The 19693-nt window shown below is 43.0% G+C and overlaps 1 protein-coding gene across 2 annotated transcripts in view; it reads left to right on the forward strand.

Moving 5' to 3' along the window:
- The window catches only part of dmxl2 (Dmx-like 2), a 43979-nt gene that overhangs the window by 18623 nt on the left and 5663 nt on the right, over positions 1-19693 (forward strand). The window contains exons 16-46 of one of the 2 annotated variants that reach the window (XM_088004191.1): positions 166-255; positions 356-464; positions 568-687; positions 784-1011; positions 1235-1512; positions 1605-1777; positions 1863-2514; positions 2594-2923; positions 3009-3128; positions 3412-3547; positions 4941-5051; positions 5740-5909; positions 6109-6206; positions 6315-6480; positions 7550-7811; positions 7919-8121; positions 8228-8611; positions 9219-9401; positions 9502-9792; positions 9880-10071; positions 10522-10598; positions 10682-10812; positions 11904-12149; positions 12434-12616; positions 14546-14736; positions 14842-14975; positions 15069-15154; positions 15256-15457; positions 15765-15882; positions 17694-17759; positions 19495-19581. In XM_088004191.1, the coding sequence (XP_087860317.1) occupies positions 166-255; positions 356-464; positions 568-687; positions 784-1011; positions 1235-1512; positions 1605-1777; positions 1863-2514; positions 2594-2923; positions 3009-3128; positions 3412-3547; positions 4941-5051; positions 5740-5909; positions 6109-6206; positions 6315-6480; positions 7550-7811; positions 7919-8121; positions 8228-8611; positions 9219-9401; positions 9502-9792; positions 9880-10071; positions 10522-10598; positions 10682-10812; positions 11904-12149; positions 12434-12616; positions 14546-14736; positions 14842-14975; positions 15069-15154; positions 15256-15457; positions 15765-15882; positions 17694-17759; positions 19495-19581 (5817 nt within the window). The remainder of the gene's footprint in view (positions 1-165; positions 256-355; positions 465-567; positions 688-783; positions 1012-1234; positions 1513-1604; positions 1778-1862; positions 2515-2593; positions 2924-3008; positions 3129-3411; positions 3548-4940; positions 5052-5739; positions 5910-6108; positions 6207-6314; positions 6481-7549; positions 7812-7918; positions 8122-8227; positions 8612-9218; positions 9402-9501; positions 9793-9879; positions 10072-10521; positions 10599-10681; positions 10813-11903; positions 12150-12433; positions 12617-14545; positions 14737-14841; positions 14976-15068; positions 15155-15255; positions 15458-15764; positions 15883-17693; positions 17760-19494; positions 19582-19693) is intronic. The other variant, XM_088004190.1, reaches the window with a different exon arrangement.

A 19693-nucleotide genomic window follows, 5' to 3' on the forward strand; every position in this document is an offset into this window, starting at 1 on the left:
TCTGGACTTTTGTTTCTCTCATCTTTCCCATATTTTTTTTTTCTTTTTGTGAAGACTAATACGTGCTCTACATCTTTAAAACCCTCTACACCTAATTCATGCCACGCATGACAATTAGTGGAGTTCACGGCTAATCACCAAATGCTCATGCATATTTCTGTTCAGAAACTGGTGGGCGAAGTGTTCAACATTGTCAGCCAGCAGTCCACAGCCAGACCTGGATGTATCATCGAGTTGGATGTCATTACAAACCAGGTTAGCAGCTCTGCTTTCACACGCAGCTCACATCAGCGATGCGCAGCAGTTCGTCAAAGTCCTTGTTAACCTTTCTGATCCCGCGTCTCTGTGCGTCCAGTGCGGCTCCAACACCCAGCTGCTTCATGTCTTCCAAGAGGATTTCATTTTAGGTTACAAACCTCAGAACGAATCAGAGGCTTTCACACCAGCCTTCTCGACTGGAGAAGGTAGAGGGAGACTGCAAATTTAACTGGGATGTTTTCTTTCTGTCAATTACGGTCGTTAAATACCCTTTTTTTTTTCTTTTTTCTTCTTCTTCTGCGCATGCAGATTACCAACCTGCCCCATTTTCTGAGAAGTTCTTCTTGGTGGTAATAGAGAAAGATCTTAATGGGAACTCTGTGCTGCAGATGTGGCACCTGCACCTCCAATCCGTGCAGGCCTGCGTCGGTAAGTCCAGCTTTGCAGCAAGAGATAGAAATCTGATTTATTTTGGATATTATTAACAATGAAGAATATCATATTGATATATGTAACTCTTTCCAGATGAGCCCAGCCAACCATTTAGTTTCCAGAGCCAGCTCCTGGTTCCCAGTCAGGTCGTGAATGCCGACTCGTCCCCGGAGACCTCTCCAATCAGACCCCTGCCTCGATCTGCTTCTTCAGCCAACTTGCAATCAGCAAGCAAACTTATCCTCAGCTCCAGGCTGGTGTGCAGCAAGCGACTAGACTTACCGCATGGGGTGGAAGTTACCAGGGCAACGCCATCTGCAGGTTGGCCAAAATGAATTGTTATCTTCCTTATATGACGGTTTTATTTTTGCCTTGCTGGCACAAAATGTTTCACTTTTTTTTTTTTTTTTAGCTATACTCAATTAGGTTTGAACTTTTTCCATGTCATGGATAATTTGGAAAAGCATGTGTCCAGACATTTGGTTAATTTTGGTATTTAGATGAAACATTTCATAAATCATCTACTCCCTGCTCCTTCTTCCAGGTCACCTGAGCTCCTCCTCCATCTACCCCGTGTGTCTGGCTCCGTACCTGATCGTTACCACCTGCTCCGATTCTCACGTGCGCTTCTGGCGCTGCGCTGTAGAGGGCGACGATGGACACGACACAGACAACCGGGTGTACCGCTGGGAACCGTGGGTCCTCATGAACGAGGAGGAGGACAACAACAGCGCAGTGTCTGTGTCGGGACGGCCTGTCGCCGTTTCCTGCTCCTACATCGGCCGGCTAGCCGTGGCCTTTAAGCAGCCGCGGCACGGACTGGTAGGATATGAGAATTGATTAATCATGATTGTCTGCAGGACTTCTACTTTTTCTCAGCCAGGATTCAAACAAAGCGTCCTTTTTGTCTTCAGCTGCACAATTCTGTGGAGGACTTCTCCATGCACGTTTCCATCTATGAGTGTGAATCCACTGGAGGCTCTGAATGGGTCTTAGAGCAAACTGTTCACCTTGACGACTTTGTCAGACCTTCTTCAACACTGGATCCGAGAGTCAGCGTGGACTCCAACCTTTTTGTCTACAGCAGGTCAGAATGGAACCATTTACTTTTTATTATTCGATACTTTCTGTATCTTACAGACGTGTTTTGCTGGGGGTTTTTTACCCTTCAGGTCTGATTTGTACATGAGCAGAGACCATAGCTCACCCAACATCAAGCACTTCGTCCACCTGGACTGGCTGTCGAAGGAGGACGGCTCCCACATTCTCACAATTGGGGTGGGCTCCAACATCCTCATGTACGGCCGCATCTCTGGCATGGTCAATGAGCAGACCAGCAGCAAAGAGGGGGTAGCAGTAATCACCCTTCCTCTAGGGGGCAGTATCAAACAGGGCATCCGTTCACGCTGGATCCTGCTTCGCGCCATTGACCTCCTGTCGTCTGTGGACGGGACGCCTTCGCTGCCGGTCTCCCTGTCCTGGGTGAGGGACGGCATCCTGGTGGTGGGTATGGACTGTGAAATGCACGTGTACGCCCAGTGGCACCAGGACAAGAAGCCCGGCGAGGGAGAAGAGGGCAACCTGTCATCCGCAGACATCGCCGGAGGTCAGAGCGTGGTTACCTCCTCCGTCTTCGAAGGGAGAGCCAGGTCCAAGAGCGTGTTTGAAGGAAGCACTGGAGTGGATGAGGCGCTCCGCGCCCCCGCAGGTCTACATGAGGGTGGACTGTTCGAGGCGGCTCATTCTCTCTCCCCGACTCTGCCGCAGTACCACCCAACTCAGCTGCTGGAACTCATGGACTTGGGAAAGGTCAGACGGGCCAAGGTAGGTACCTTTCCGCTCGAAAATGAATGTTCAGAAATAGCTACTTAAAATCTTAACGCGTACGTCTGAATTTGTTCAGGCCATACTTGCCCATCTGGTGAAGTGCATAGCCGGAGAAGTCGCCGTGGTCAGGGATGTGGAGGCAGGTGAAGGCGGATCCAGGAGGCATCTCTCTCGAACAATCAGCGTGACCGGAAGCACGGCAAAGGACACCATAGTGGCCGGCCGAGACGGAGGGAGGGATTACACGGAGATCAACTCCATCCCTCCACTGCCCCTGTACGCCTTGATGTTGGCCGACTTGGACACCTCATTCAAGGGAGCGGAAGAAAGCGCCAAAACGGCTAAGGTTGTTGACGGTGATGCGGCTCAAAAATCCTCAGAAGACCAGTATGCCGATCTCTTCCAGGTGAGCTATCAGAATTACTGTGTCTTCACTGAAGGTGCATTTTGACCTGCAGGTAACTAAAACTGTTTCCTGAATGTTCAAACAGGTGCCAACAGTTACTACTGATGACTTTGTAAACTTTGCTACTGATAAACCAGAGAGAAAGTCTCGAGTCATCAACCTCTCTCAGTATGGGCCCTCTTATTTTGGACCAGAGCATGCTCAGGTAATGCTCACTTTATTGACCTTGCAGTTTCTGTGCAGAATTATTATTTTTTTATTATGTGGCTAAATGTAGAGTAAATAATACAGTAATGAAGAGAATTAAGCACATTTTGATGTGTTAATACTTTATTTTGATAATCTCATAATTTAATTACTGTGTGGATTGAAAGCTGGGAGAAACTTGTTCAACAGTTTCCTTCTCTGCACAAAAAGGGGAAAAAAATCTATTTTTCAGTTCTCTGTTTCAGTTGTTTTTTTTCTTTTTCTTTTTTGTTTGTCTCCAGGTGTTATCCAGCCACCTCATGCACTCGAGCCTCCCGGGACTGACCAGGCTGGAGCAGATGTTTTTGGTGGCCCTGGCCGATACGATTGCTACCACCAGTGCTGAAGTTACGAGCTCCACTGATCAGCAGTACACAGGTTGCTAAAGGCTTTGAGTTTACCTGTATCCACTGCTGTTCCTTGTTTTTGTACCTCGACGGTTAACGCATGAGTGAGCATTCTGGCCACAGTGTGTTTATTCTACTTTAAATGCTGCTTCAGTTTGATAGTAAAAATTAAAGATCTTATGGTAATTCTCATGCTATCTACCCAACAGCAGCAGGTGTTCTGCTCCTGCATTAATATAAATCTCATTGAGTATTTATATTAATACCAGAGGCGATGTCACACTGTGTGAGAACAAGCAGTTGCTGTAAAACAAGCTTCTTTTTAAAACGGCGTGATCTGACTTTAAAAACGTAGTTTGGCTGTTATCACCACTAAACACTAAAAACAATCCCAGTGTTTATCCCTCAAAGAATGAAAACTCTTATCTTGACTCTATGCCATGGGCAGAAACAAAGACTGAAAAGAATAAAAGAAAACCTCTTGTGTTGTGTACTGTAATTTATCTTTGTTGATTTAATTGGCATGCTTCCATAGAAAAGAGTTTCAGTTCTAAAAAAGAGAAAAAAAAAAAAACTGAACCAAATCTCCAACCTCCCGATTGCTTGGTGCGTCTGTAGCCGTTGACTCCATAAGCTTTTCTAATGTCTGTAAACCTAATATTTCTAACTCTGCCACTGACTGTAGAGCTGTTCAGGCTGAACATAGACACCAGCCTGCATGGTGAAGCAGATGTTTTCTCTTTGAAAACAAACTCAGCCTTTAAAATGAAACATGACAGAGCTTCTTTTAGCAAAGTAAGTTTTTAGTTTTTCAGTAACGATTGACTTTGAGATTGTAAGAAAAGTATTTCGTAAAATTGTTTGCTCCAGGATAGCCCATATTTTCATATTTAGGATTATGCAGCCCACATTTAAGCGATGCAATTTGGCATTGCCTGTGAAACGCCAAATCAATCAATATGTTTTTTGGAGGGTTTTTTTGCCCTGCCTTTTTGTCTAACATCACTGTAGTTATTAACCTTTGTAAGAGATAATACTCTTTAAAAGTTGTTATAAGAGTGTAAGACAAACATGCTTTTATTTGATTGCGTGTCCCAGGTGTCTTTAATCTCCAACCATCAAATCTTCAATGACCAAATCAACAAAAAGTGCCTGAACTGTTCCTCCGTACTTTTTCATTATCATCGTCTTTTTTTCCTTCTTCTTCTTCTTCCTCCTCGATTTTCCCTCTTGTTTATTTAGTCTTTTGAGAGCAAGACATAAGCAGGTTGTTCCAGGGCAGAGGAATCACAGAAGAAGGTTCACGGTCAGGAAACGTATCTCCTTTGACAGGATTGCACGAACTGACATATTACAGGAGGGGCTTTTTTTGCATTTTTCTGTAGCCGTTACTTGGTAGTAATAAATCTCTTCTGTTTGTTTAGGTGGCGAGGCTCTTGATGAGTGTGGACTGAGGTACCTGCTCGCCATGCGTCTTCATACCTGCCTGCTCACGTCTTTGCCTCCCCTGTATCGCATGCAGCTGCTTCACCAGGGTAAAAAAAATAATAATGATAATAAAACATAGTTTGTTAAATCACCAGTTAAGGCTGTCAGGTGAATCAAATAGGTCTCATTACATTGAGCCGTCTTGATCTACAGCACAAAAAAGTATTTAATAGTGTTATTTATGGATATGTGTTTGTGACCTGTGTGTGTATGGAGTTAATGAAGTTTTACTCATTTAAAAATGAAGAGATGCGCTTCTAGTTATAGTCACGTACACACACCTTTTCCAATCTGCTGCAGCTTCCACCTGGTACAATCTGTATTACCTATTTGGAAAGTCTTTAATTGCAACATTTGTGTACATTAGGAGGAGGTGGCTCAGTGAAATGTAATGTATTTCCTAAGCAGTTATCCTTCCTGTAGAGGGTGTTTCTGACCTTCTGCTGTCAAGCTTGTAATCTGTCTCACGTTTTTGTCAGACATCATTTTTATTTCTGTACTAATACCCCAGTTATTGCCCCTGTGCAACATTCACATCTTCTGGGAAGCTTAGCTTTTGGTTTTAATTAGCTGACAACTGTATGCATTCTGTGCAATAAACACAAGTTTCACTTTATCTATTAAATCCGCGTCGGGTTCATGTTTCACTTTTATTAAATCTGTTTCTGTCCAAATTCAATTCAAGCCAATCGTGCCTCTCTCTCCTCTCCATCCCTCCATCCGTCTCCATGCCAGGCCTTTCCACGTGCCACTTTGCCTGGGCCTTCCACTCGGAGGCGGAGGAGGAGCTGCTGAACATGATTCCTGCCATGCAGAGAGGCGACCCACAGTGGTCTGAGCTGAGAGCTGTGGGAGTGGGATGGTGGATACGCAACATCAACACGCTGCGGAAAATGGTGGAGAAGGTACCGATTTAAAAAAAAAAAAAAAAAAAAATCAGCCTGAACACTTTCAGAAAATCTAGAATAAAAGTGTAAAATAACCTGCGATTTTTATTGAGAAAAATGTCTAATTTGCTCAGCACGTCTGAGTATTTGCTGTTGTGAAGTATCAGTTTAAGGTTACAAGTAAACCAAGTAACTGAGCCGTTTTGTGTGACATCAGCTGGGCAAAGCTGCGTTCCAGAGGAACAGCGATCCTTTGGATGCTGCGCTCTTTTACTTGGCCATGAAGAAAAAAGCCGTTCTGTGGGGTCTATTCCGGTAGGATCATGTCACGGGATGCACTGCTGCTCTGTGTATTGTGTGTTTGTTTTCAGTGTATTTTTAAACCTCATTGAGATATTCAACAGTCTCATTTTCATCTCTCAGGTCTCAGCATGATGAGAAAATGACTCAATTCTTCAAAAACAACTTCACTGAGGACCGCTGGCGAAAAGCAGCTCTAAAAAACGCTTTCTCCCTGCTGGGAAAGCAGCGCTTTGAACAGTCTGCTGCTTTTTTCCTATTAGCTGGCTCCCTTAAAGACGCAATAGAGGTGAGGAGAAATAGACACACAGGGTATCTATTCTGATTTACACAGATAGATACCCAGGAACAGCTTATTACTTCTGAGTCTTCTCCTGATCTCTGTTTTCATTTCCCTCACAGTGGCAGTAAAATGAAAGAAATAAAAGTCTATGAAATTAAAATTTCTACATGAAGCATAATAATGATATATGTTGCTGAGAGCAGCCTGGCAGCCTTTTGAGTAAACACTTAACGCTGATAAAATTCATAACAATCTTGTATATTTTTCTTTGGCCTGAGGTTTACAGCCGCACAGTCAAAACATGCAGATAGAAAATTACAAGAAAGCAACTTTGAGCATTATGTGTTTCTAACTCAAGGTAAAGTGAGACAAGAATGACCAAGTTAAAGAAATCTAGAATGGCTACGTGCAAATTACATGTTTAGGTCCATGCTCTGTGAGCACTGTTGGATTTTCACATCAACAAAATAACAGGGTTTTTATATTGTCTGTTATTAGTATGAAAAAATTAGGGAATTTATTTATTTATTTTTTTACATATTACCATGTCTTTAACTGTGGAAAAATCGGAGAACAGTTTGAGTTTCTATACTTTTTCTTATTCTGCAAAGACAAAACGGTGGCATTCCAGCAAAAATAAAAGCATTTTTTTCATCAATTTATGTTAAGATGTTGATCCGTTTTCCTGGTAATGCTAATCATAATGTTGTTTTTGTCCAGTTTGATCACAGTAGTTTATGACTTAAAGACATATTTACAATTAAACATTTAAAACAAAATCCAAAAAGGCTGTTGTCTTTTGGTTTTTGGTCACCACTTCAACTTAACTCTGCATTTATTCAGTTAATTTGTGAAATGAAGGTATCACTTGTCATAAATTACAGGATCTAATCCAGAATGTGTTGGGAAGATTTGTAAGAACCCTCAAACTTTTAGCTCTATTAGCTGTTGCTCTATAATCACTCAGAAAAGCAGAGTATTATGAGTTCAACCGTTTAAAAATGTGTCATTTTACCCTTCATATGAAGTTTAGTTGTGCTGCACTGTAGACTGAACGCTCCTTCATGACGTGCAGGTGTTGATGGAGAAGATGGAGGATCTCCAGTTAGCCATGATAGTAGCGCGGCTGTACGAAGCCGACTTTGAGAATTCGTCCACCTGCCAGGGCCTCCTGTACGAGAAGGTTCTGGGCTGCAACCGGGACGGGAGCGCCTATCACTGCTCCAGGCTGCATCCAGACCCGTTCCTTCGCAGCATAGCCTATTGGATTATGAAAGATTACACCCGAGCCCTGGACACACTCTTGGAGAGAAACCCAAAAGAAGAGGAGAATCCAGGTAAGCAGAAAACCTGGGAACAAAACGAGCCTTACTTCCTTTCGTCATGATTTTTGTTGTATGCAATCCTTATTCTTCATCTCCTTCTCTTCCCTCTTGTGCGTCAGATGTGATGGTGAAGTCTTGCAACCCTGTGGTGTTTAGTTTCTATAACTACTTGAGGACACATCCTCTGATCATCCGTCGGCACTTTGCGAATCCAGAAGGCACGGCGACCAACGTGGGCCTCACCGCTGAGAAAAGCGGTGCAGATGAGATCAACCTTATAGAGCGCAAACTGTTTTTCACCACTGCCAATGCACACTTTAAAGTAAGCTCGGTTCTGAAATGGTTACTGTCCAGTAGATGTCTGGTATCTCTGATGCGTCGTAATTATGTGATGTTGATCTGTTTACCGTGTTTGTTTCGTGCTGTAGGTGGGCTGCCCGGTTTTGGCTCTGGAAGTGCTCTCCAAGATTCCCAAAGTAAGCCGGAAATCTGGCTCCTCGTCTCCCAGCAAAGCTCCGTCGAAGGCAAACGTGAATGCGAGCCAGCCGTTAGAAAATGGCACCCAGGGCGGTTTGGACTGGGGTTCCTCTGCAGCGCCGGCTCCTGCCTGGGGAGCCAACAACGGCGTCGGCGGGCTGGACTGGAGCCAGCCCGTTGTCAAGGTGGAGGAAGACGAGCTGCAGCTCGACTGGGGCGATGACAGGGAAGACGATGAGGATGAGGATGAAGATGGCTTAACCATGAAGAAACCAGAGATTGAGGACAAAGGCTCAAAGAACGATGGTCCCAAACTGCAAAGAGAAGACTCACAGGTATACACATCTATTAAAAACTGCTCCAGTCACAGATGAAATCTATTTGTTTTTGTTTCCACTTTGCTTTAATATTCATATTTTTCTTTTCATAATCAGTTTGAACAAACTGCTATATATACAACAATCATACACATAAAACAAACGTCTTGAGTTGGGAGCAGCAATCCCCCCAAAAAGTCAATCTTTATTTTCTTTGACTCAATCCAAATGTCCTGTGTTCTTTGTCGCTGTTCTGTAAAATGTCCATTGTGTCCTCTTTTCCTTGTGTTGGTCTTCCTGTCATCTTTTCCATCATTTTCAATTTCTACTACAGTTTGTATCTGTTGCGTTATAGTAAGGGATCTTTTTACCGGCTACCAGCTGTATTTAAACCTGGTGAACATTCATGTACTGTATCACAGTTAATATGTTTGTATTTAACTTGCAAACAGTTAATAGCCAGATTTGTTCTTTATGACACTAAAAGCAGCCCAAGTACTTTGAGTGAAAATCATGGCTTAGAGGATTATTATTAGAAGATGATGTAATATTTCATACTTTATAGGACTGCTTTTTTTTATATAGTTTTTAAAACCTCTAAACACTCAGTTTTCCTGTTTTTTAGGGCGAATCCGAAGTGGATGTGATTGCAGAGCAGCTGAAGTTTCGTGCGTGTTTGAAGATCCTGATGACCGAGCTGCGAACGCTGGCCACGGGTTTCGAGGTAGATGGAGGGAAGCTCCGCTTTCAGCTCTACAGCTGGCTGGAGAAGGAGATTGCAGCAATGCACAAGATCTGCAACTACAAGGTAAACTCCAAGAAAACAAACTCAGCTGGGGAGAAAAGGAAAGCTTTGCCCGTCTTTTCTGATTTAGTAATTCTCTGGACATATTGGTTGAAACACACAGGTGGAGGGAAAAGAGGAAGGCCCAGAGTTCGAGAGGGACCGTACGGCGTCTGTGGACATTTCAGACGAGGCGCTGGAGAACATGGAGGCCGGGGCTTACGAGCGTCACCAGATGGAGCGACGTCGCCTTCAAGCCAAGCAGCAGCACTCTGAGAGGCGTAAAGCCTGGCTGAGGAAGAACCAGGCCCTGCTGAGGGTCTTCCTGTCCTACTGCAGCCTTCACGGAGCCAAAGGAGGAGGGGTCACCTCCGTCCGTATGGAGCTTCTCTTCCTTCTGCAGGAGAGCCAGCAGGTGCGCGCCACGCTGCCATTCACAATCTTTTATTGGCCTGCTTGAATGTTTGGCACGGTTTCAAACGCCTCGTCTGTGTCTGGGTAGGAGACAACGGTGAAGCAGCTGCAGTCCCCGCTGCCTCTGCCTACAACCCTGCCCCTGCTGTCGGCGTGCATCGCCCCCACCAAGACGGTCATAGCCAATCCCGTTCTCCACCTGAGCAACCACATCCACGACATCCTCTACACCATCACAATGATGGAGGCTCCACCACATCCGGACGTCATCGACGATCGGGTCAGGACTCAAAACTGGAATTTTTACGTTTCAAACTTGTGGGGATTGAGGAAATGATGATTTCATGACCACTCGGAGCACTTCTTGTTAAAAATATGCTAACTTACAGAAACTCTGTGTCGTAACTAAGGTGATTTTTCTTTTTATCTACTCCTTAAAGCAATGAAAACTGGAGCAGTGGATTTTTTTCTCTTCATCTCTATTCATATTTTATGGCAGAAGTTTGAGAGCAGCTTGGAAAACATTTGGCACCATCAGTACCAAATGTCACTGATGCTTAAGACAGAGAACAAGTTGCAAGCTTCTTGTCAATTCATGTGTGCTTGAGTTTGAATGCAGCCCGATGTTCTGCCAAAAACATTTCTTTCTAAGGAAAATGCTGCTGGAGTTGAAGTGTGCAGCTTTTCCTTGTATTTGTTGTTCATTTCCATGATATTCTTTCATCCTCAGGTAAATGCTCTTCACACGCTAGCAGCGTCTCTTTCTGCTTGTGTCTACCAAGCCCTATGTGACAGTCACAGTTACAGGTAACCCCAGGTCCATCAGTCAGCGAGAGACTTGACTCCTGCATGGTGAAAATAAACACTTTTCTCTGCTTTTGTCCTCTCAGCAGTCAAACAGAAGCTAACCAGTTCACTGGGATGGTGTACCAGGGGCTGCTGCTAAGTGAAAGGAAGCGGCTTCGCACAGAAAGCATTGAAGAACATGTTACTCCAAACTCTGCTCCTGCGCAGTGGCCTGGTAACCAGACACTCTTCTTGGGGTTTTCCACATTTGGGGGATGGATCAAAAACTCCATCCCCCAACTACATTACTGCAATTATTTCTGTAAACATCTGCCTGCTTTAGATTTGTTATAAGAGCTTATGCCGAAAGAGCAGATAGAACAATGAGCTTGATTTAAGTTGCAAAATGTACTAAATAAATGAATAAATGGACATCGTAAATTCAGACAAAATTATACCAATGACAGAAACCATTCCCCCGAAACATCAACATTTCAAAAGATGCCAAAAACACCACAAACATTAATGAATGGGTCAAGGGCGGTTTAGCTGAATTGAAACATTAACTGAAAATAATCAGTTGTCCTATTTCAGGACCTTGAATAGTTTTATCACAAACTTCTCAAAAAAAAAAAAAAAAATTTCACCAACAGTAAAATTAACAACCCTCGACAAAGCCGCTGAAGTTTGAAGCTCCCAATCAGGTTTTTGTTGAGTTTTGGGATGTGAAAGCCAGACAGGTTCACTCCAGCCAAGTACAGCCAGCACTTTTATAACAGCGGCTGGATGAATGAACAGGCCTACAGGCTTGGTGGAAGTTGGTTAAATACCTGCAGTTACTTTGCTCATCTTTTTCCCCTGGTGTTGTGACCCCCCTGTAGAGCTCTGGCGCCCCACACTTCGAAAAGCCCAAAAAAGATGACAGAGGCTATAATAATTTTCCAGAATCCTCACTGGATGAGGAAGTAGCATATATGAAAGCATCAAAGGGTTGACTTGGAGGAAATGTGAACAGCAGAGGGAGGTGTTTGTGTGTGTGTGTGCGTGCGTGCATTTGTGTGTGTGTGTGTGTGTGTGCAGGGGGCGGGGGAAGCAAAGCAGACAATCTGTGTTTATGCAGAGAGGCAGATGGTGTTCTATAATAGGAGCTCCATGGCCTTCAGGAAAGAAATAGAAAGACAGAGACTTATCACTCCATCATGCAAATGTTTCATAAAAGAGCTCTTCATTGTGTCTGTTTTTTTTGTTGTTGTTGTTTTCTATGACTTTGCAAATAATTTTGGGGAAAGAAAAAAAGCACCGTGTCCCCCCCCCCCCTCGCTGCAGGTGTGTCGTCCCTGATCTCCTTGTTGACGTCTGCGAGGGAGGAGGACCAGCCGAGGCTCAGCGTTCTGCTGTGCGAGGCGGTCGTGGCCGTTTATCTTTCGCTGCTTATCCACGGCCTGGGTACTCACAACAGCAACGAACTCTTCCGCCTGGCCGCTCATCCCCTCAACAACCGCATGTGGGCGGCTGTCTTCGGAGGAGGAGCAAAAGTCATTATTAAGCCAAAGAGGCCTGAACTTCCACCAGGTAAAAAAAAAAAAAAAAAAAAAAAAAAAAAGAAAATGCAGTTTTGTATTCACACTCAAACGGTCCTCACATCGTCCTCATCCCCCTTTGCCCTCCTCTGGGTATTCACATCCCAGCTAACTCTGATCGCATCTTGCGCGTCCGTGGCGACCGCTCCATCCTTCTGGAGTCTGTCTCCATCATTTTTTTTATTCACCTACCCCTGACCTGATGATGTTCCAAAGATGCTGCTGCCACTGGTGTGTAGTGTCTTGTGTGAGTGTGCCCTCTGCCCTGTGTCCCAGTGCCAGCTGAGTTTGAGGCAGCCAGTCCAGAGGAATCTCAGGAGACAGGAAGACCTGAGCAGAGCCACCTCTCCCCAAACCCCTCTCCCATCCCCACTGAAACCCAGCACCCCAATCGACCCCCTCCTCCTGTTTCAAGGGGAGAGGGGCTGGGCACTGTGGCCCCAGCAACTAAGGCCAGCTGTGAGTAACGAGGCTGGTAGATTGCAGTGCTGGTTTGCAGGATTGCGGTGCATGGTAACTGTACAGGTTTGCGTTGTTGCCGATGCTTGACTGACTCTCCTGCCTCTCTCTCTCTCTCTCATGAAGCTCCCTGCTGAATGCCCTTCAAGAACATTAGAACTGATTAGTGCTATGAAGACATTTGTGCTCATTGTTATGATAAGCAGCAACCATGTGAGGGTGTGAGTGGATTTGTGTGCGTACGCAGCATCGCATGTTCATGTCGTAATGTCTCCTGTGCTCATTTTTGTTGTGTCACTAAACAGCTGCCCTTAGCCAGGAGTGCTCAGTGGCCAAGGCTGAGCAGGCCTCTCAGACTAGATCTGAATCTGAGACTAAACCAGGTACACTCGGAGAGGGTTTAAGAACAATGTGTTATCTAGAATACTAGAAGTATGTCTGCTATTTTTATAGCCGTGTTTCATTCTGAATGTTCTGTGCCTCGTAGCTTTTTCACATCTTGACACATTACAACTACACGCCTGGTTGGGTTTTGAGGTTTTATGTCGTAGACCAGCACAAAAGAGTGCATGACTGAGCAGAAACTCGAAGAGGGATTTTATGAAATCTGTAAGCGATACAAACAGGTTTAAATAAACAGAAGTAGTTGAAGGATATGACTACATTTTACACTCTGAATGGCATTTTTAAGTGAAGTAGTTAGATGTGAAAGAGCGCAGAGATTTTGCCACAATTTTTCCGGAAATTATGGGATGTTCCATTCATTTCAATGGCGGCTGAGATTATCACAAAAGCTGAATATTAATATTTCCACGTACAGTGGAAGATGTCAAACTAAAAGACACAATGTCCTGAATGAGCGAAATACGGCAGAAATTGAATAAATAATAGATTTAATGTGTGGCTCTTTTGCCATGACTAAGTGTTTTTATCTGCATATAACCTAATGCAGTACCTGCGCTGCTAGAAATCCAGGTTTACGGGCAGAATTGAACACCGTTCATTAATAGTATTTCACTCTCCAGCTGTTTTTGTGTGGAGAGAAGATTGGAGCTGGCATTTGGACGGCGCATCTCTGTCACGTCCGATGCAGCTCTCAGCCGCGGCCGGGAGGCTTTCAAAGAGCTTGTTTGGAGCTCAGACGATCGTAAATGTCAGACCGCTGAAACAGATCTCGTGTTGAAACTCTGCCCTTTTGAGGTTCGCTGCAGTCTCACCTCCATGCTGCAGAAACACAGCCATGCAGAAGCGACATTTATTTTTAGCTCCTTATTGACATCCTTAACACTTTTTTAATGAAATAGACAATTACGTCTGTCTCACTTGAGTGCTGTGGATTGAAAGCAATCCTTTGTTTATGACTACTCAGCACATGTGTCATCTGTGTTTGTCTTTTGTGTGTTTTTAAGTATCACTTCCTGTTAATTTATTTTCCTTTATTTTAAGTTATGTAATAGACTGTGTGGTATCTGTGTGTCTAACTGCACTGTCTACTCTGGTTTGTGTGTTGTCTTGTTTTGTCTGGTGCAATGCCAGAGATAGTCACCCAGGATGATGGTGCAGGTTTGTGCATACCCTACAGTGTCTTGCCCTGTGTCTCCATCCTAAATGTGTTTGTCTTCATGTGTCACCCTCTCCCAAATGCCTGAGTTTTCATTTGGGTGGTAAAAGAGACAAAGCCAGTGCTGGTATTTCTGGTATGACTAAGGTTGTTGTTTGCAGTTTTAACTCCAAGTCCATGTGGCTTAGGCCCCTGATAGAGTGTGGATGCGGTGTTCCTCCTCCTGATCTGCTTTCACCTGCTTCTGGAATGAAAATGAGGCTGAGTCTAAGCTCATCCTCATTATTCTCGCAGCCTCCCCGACAGCTTTCCTTTTCTGAGGTCAGTCGTAAATATCTTAAGCTCCTTGTCGCTCCTTCACATGCCAGCGGCCCCCCCTCAGCCGCCTGCGGAGGACGTGGACCGATACAGACGCAGATTCAACATGAGGATGCTGGTTCCTGGACGCCCCGTGAAGGAGACGCCTGCCACCCCGCCTCCTGTGCCTGCAGAGAGACCCACCTACAGAGAGAAGTTCATCCCCCCCGAGCTGAGCATGTGGGACTACTTCGTAGCGAAAGTAAGACATTAACCTGACAAGCGGTTCGTGTGACGCACAGCCTCCGCGTTACATAAAACAAGCATTTTTTTTCTCTCTCCGCTTACCTTCCTCTCTTCCTCTCAGCCTTTCCTCCCGCTCTCAGAGAGCAATGCTTTGTATGATTCAGACGAAAGTGGCGCTGAGGATGACGACGATGATGACGATGCCTTCCTCTCGGACACACAGATGACGGAGCATTCGGACTCCAGCTCCTACAGGTTGGCTCCATCTTTTCCTGCTTAGATATAACTTTCTTTTTTGAGCCGGTGTTTCAGGTTGAAGTCTTACCGTTTTGTTTTGTTTTTTTTCAGCTGGGCTTTGATCCGTTTGGTTATGGTCAAACTGGCTCATCACAACGTCAAGAACTTTATCCCTCTCACTGGACTTGACTTCACAGGTACTCTGCTTAAATCTAATGTGGACCCACACATGCAGCATATCAGTGCACTTCTGACTATATTTAAGCACACCATTTCTCTTTGTTTGCTGTGATCTCAGATCTACCAGTCACTTCCCCTCTCAGCAACGCAGTGTTGAAGACTTTGGAGAACTGGGAACAGCTTTTACTGGAGCGGATGAACAAGTTTGAAGGTCCGCCTCCCAATTACATCAACACCTACCCCACTGACCTGAGCTCGGGATCTGGGCCCGCCATACTGCGACACAAGGCCATGCTGGAGCCGGACAACACGCCCTTCAAGTTAGTGCATTCAATGTCATTTTTATTTCAAGACTCTAATTTCACAAGCATTTGTATTCAGACCCCTTTACTCTGACGCACTTACATACAATTTGGGCACAATTGCCTACAGTTTGTATATGTATACTTACGACTGGATCCTGTGAGTTCTTGAAAATCAAAGCCAGATGTTTTTTTTGTTTACACACAATTATGGGGGGGGCGGGAAATACTATTCTGGCAGGTATTTTACGAATTGCTGGAAAAATCTAATTTTAATTTTAAAAAATTAACTGGATCTTTTCTTTTGCCCTATTATTGTTTCCAGGAATAAGAGCCATCAGTCCTTCCCAGTTCGACGTCTTTGGCATTTCCTGGTCAAACAGGAAGTTCTCCAGGAGGCTTTGATTCGTTACATCTTTACCAAGAAAAGGAAGCAGAGTGAGGTCAGCGGAAGATTCATAAAGAAAATCCTAGTTCAGTTTTCCCTGATTAGCTGACTAAAAACAACATATCTACTTATTAAATGGTTCTTTATTTGATCTGGCCCGTTGGATCAATTTTATTCCATATTTTGTCTGTAATTAAGAACATCCTCCAACATGATTATTTTGTTGGTTTGAAGAGATCCTTCAGATTTTTCCAGTGATGGTTTTATTTATGTGTTATGAAGAGTCTTATCTGCGATGAATAACTTTATTAATGTTCTCACTTTAATTTAACACAAAAGTTTTCCATGTGGTTGAAAATCAGAGCAGGACTAAAGCAAAGTCAGATCTCAGCTTGTTTTCTTTCTTTCCTTCTTTGTTTATTATTATTATTATTTATTATTATTATTATTTGCATGGGGACACATGCTAAGTATAAACAATTACAGAACACTAACATTTATAGCCTTAGCAAAGTTGTAATACACATCACCAGATAGACCTATAATAACACAAAACGCTATAAGACAATAAAATCAATGTAGTAAGATAAAATATACACAGCATAAATCCTAGATTTAACTTGAAGTAGACAACCATGAAACGAGAAGAAGTCATGGAAGCATCATGGGCTTGCTGGTAACCATGACTACAAAGCTGGTTTTCTTTAAGAAAGTCTTAAAACGTTCCAGTCTGGAATCAGTGTCAAGTCCACATATTAAAACATTACAAAACATTTCCATTTTAATAAATGTCATAGAGGCACAGGCAAAAACTGTTTTATAAAACTTTAAAATGGTTTTACTTTTGGATTAAAAATGTCGTGGCGATCTAATGACAGTTATCTACTGCAGATAAGACATTGACTACTCATAAGTACATGATAAAACCCCACTTTGAAAATTTTGAACTATTCCTTTAAGGAAAGGGCAAAATATCCGTGTTTGATGACATTGCTTTTTTAACCTTCTCATTTTATCTTGCAAACCAGTTGAATTTTTTTAGACGAACAGACCAAGAATCACAACGTTAGATTACAATAACCATTATAGTGTGAGGATTAATTAGGCTTATTTAAACGAAGCAGGTACCATTTTGTTTGGCCAAAGGAAGAAAGCCATTGAGTCTTTATTATGATTTTGCCACATGTTAGTACAGTTTTCCTCCAGTATGAACAAACAATCTACAAAGAGCTCATGCAATTTTGCATTGAAAGCTTCCTGCTTTGATGTCTTTTGAGACCTTTTAGTGAGATTATTTGGACCAGTGAGGAATCGTCCACCAGACAGAGTGCAGGCCTGACCGTCCACCATAACGCTGTCGGACAGAGGAAGTTGCCCACTGAGCTTTTTCTCTCTATTTATGTTTTTTCTTAGTTTCATTATCTTTGCTTTGACTTCTCATCTTTAATCAGGCACAAGACAGATCACTGCCTTCTGTGATGTCTGGATTTGTTTGGAAGAAAGTAATCACTTATACCCCCTCCCACCCTCCCCCCCCCCAAAAAAAAAGAAAAAGAAAAAAGCTTTTATATCTATGAGACACGTTCCAGACGATTCATGTGCTTAGTCTTGTATTATTACAAGTGAGATATCAGGCAGCAGCTACAACATTCAGATTCACTGTTCATCCATTCTAATGACGAGGACTTTATTAAAATAGACAAATTTAGCTATTTCTATTTTTTTAACAAGATTACAATGACATTCTGTGAGTCCTCTTCATTTTCATTTCATGTTTTTTTTTGTTTTTTTTCTGTTTGTGCATGTGTTTTGTGTTGTGCCATGTTGGTTTGTTTCGTGTCTATATTGCCTCTGTGTGTTGTGTAGTCTTTAGAGAACCATGTGGACCGTATAAACCCAAACTGCATAGCTGGAGCTAGCAGTCCCTATAAGGTAGTATCATTTACTGTCCCAGCCCGGGCCCTTTTGTCTCTGAGCATCACTGCAAAGCCAAGCTTGAAGGAGAAAATGTTTAAAAATAAAAAAATAATAAAATAAAAAGTCTGCTGCACCAGCTGCATAAGGTTTTGGTTTTGCGGTTTGTGGCGTCACCAAACTGGGTGAAGTTCTGGTTTTCTCCTCTCCAGCTTGGCCTAATAGTGACCGCTCTGGCTTTTTGATTTTATTTTTATTTTTATTTTTCCATAAAATCTCCTCCTGGCTCTTAGGCTTAGATCTGATGTTTGATCCTTTCCTCTCACTGGGACATCCGTTCACATTTCTCCTCACAACCAAATCCTAAAAATAACACGTCTCCCTTCGTGTCTCACTCCTTTTTTCCTGCCTAACTGGACTGATTCTGCTGGACTTAAAGCAAGCAAGCGATGGCACACTCAGTAGATCGACTAACTTGCATGCTCACTGTCAGGGCTGCGGGAGGCTTTTGTAGCTGTGCAAAGTGTTATTTACAGCAGCAACTCATATCTGCAGTCTAAATATTTTATACTTACATTGAAGCCATGCGTCTACCATGCAGTGGTGCATCTCCATAAACTAAAGTGATATCAGAAAGTTACATTTTAATTTTTTTGGTAATTCAGTTTTGAAAAAGTGGAACCTTTTTACAGATTGCCTGCTCATAGAGTGATATATATTTGTTTCTACTAATTTTAACATAAAAAGAAATGTAAAATTCAGTTTCTTAGAGCAAAATAGTTTTTTAATGCAAGAAAGTGTTAGCCTACTGAAACAAATGGGCAGTTTCAGCACCAAAATTAAGACTAGTGGTGGAAACTTCCTTGTCGCAGGACGTTATATCCATTTCATAGCCGGCTACAATCTGATTAATGATAGGCCGACACCGGTAACTTATCAACCAGCACCGATAACTGAGCAGACGATACTCACAAACAAGGAGGAGGCTACTCACTTGCGTTAGCTTTAGCGTTAGCGTTAGCCTCTCCTAGCATGCAGAGGCTACATGCTAGCAGCCTCTCCTAGCATGCAGAGGCTACATGCTAGCAGCCTCTCCTAACATGCAGAGGTTGGTCACCCACTGCATTTCCTTCTTCCTCTGCCGGCCAAATGAAATACAACATCCATCCTCCAGTCCTTTCTCGCCTCAGTTTAGCTAAGTTGTTTTGACATCATTTCTGGTTCAAGACTGGGTTAGCACAACCAGTATAACAGCTGTTGCTAAAGGTAACATAGGTCGTGACATTTCTGTGTAAAAAAATCTATTTTTATTAGTTTTATGCAATAAAATATACAGAGAGGAATACGTTGTTCATTATATGAGCTTTAACAACCATGGAAATGAACAGAAATAGATGGTTCAAACCATCTACATATCACTCTGAGTAATGAATCTGTTTCATTTCTTAAAATTGAATTACTGAAATAAATAAACCTTCTGATATGATTCTAATTTAATAAGATGCATCTGTAATACTCTTATTATGGCCTTTCTCTTTTATTTGAATGAAACTTCAGGGTGCGGGAATCTTTTCTGATGCCCCAAGTCGACATTTTAAATTTACAGTCCTTTCCTGCTTCACTAATTTTACCGGGAAATTAATTTAATCTTCTTTTCAAAGAGCAAATCTCTCTGTCTTTTACTGACTAGCTTCAGATCCCTGAGCTGCAGCTCTGATGTCTCCTCAGCTTTGGTTTTTCTTTTGCTGTTCAGGTAGAGGCAGATCTGGGCTATCCTGGAGGAAAGGCCAAAATCATTCACAAGGAGTCTGACATAATTATGGCGTTTGCCATTAACTGGGTAAGTGTTTTCACATTTTGTGTCTGAATTTTTCTTGGAAATATGTATATTTTTTTTGCCAGCATGCAAGAAGTGAATTGACATTTGTCAGAAAATGTCCTTGAATTTAACA

Source organism: Poecilia mexicana, unplaced genomic scaffold, assembly GCF_051168715.1.
Source record: "Poecilia mexicana isolate PSO_F unplaced genomic scaffold, ASM5116871v1 scaffold_3, whole genome shotgun sequence".
Taxonomy (NCBI): Eukaryota; Metazoa; Chordata; class Actinopteri; order Cyprinodontiformes; family Poeciliidae; genus Poecilia; species Poecilia mexicana.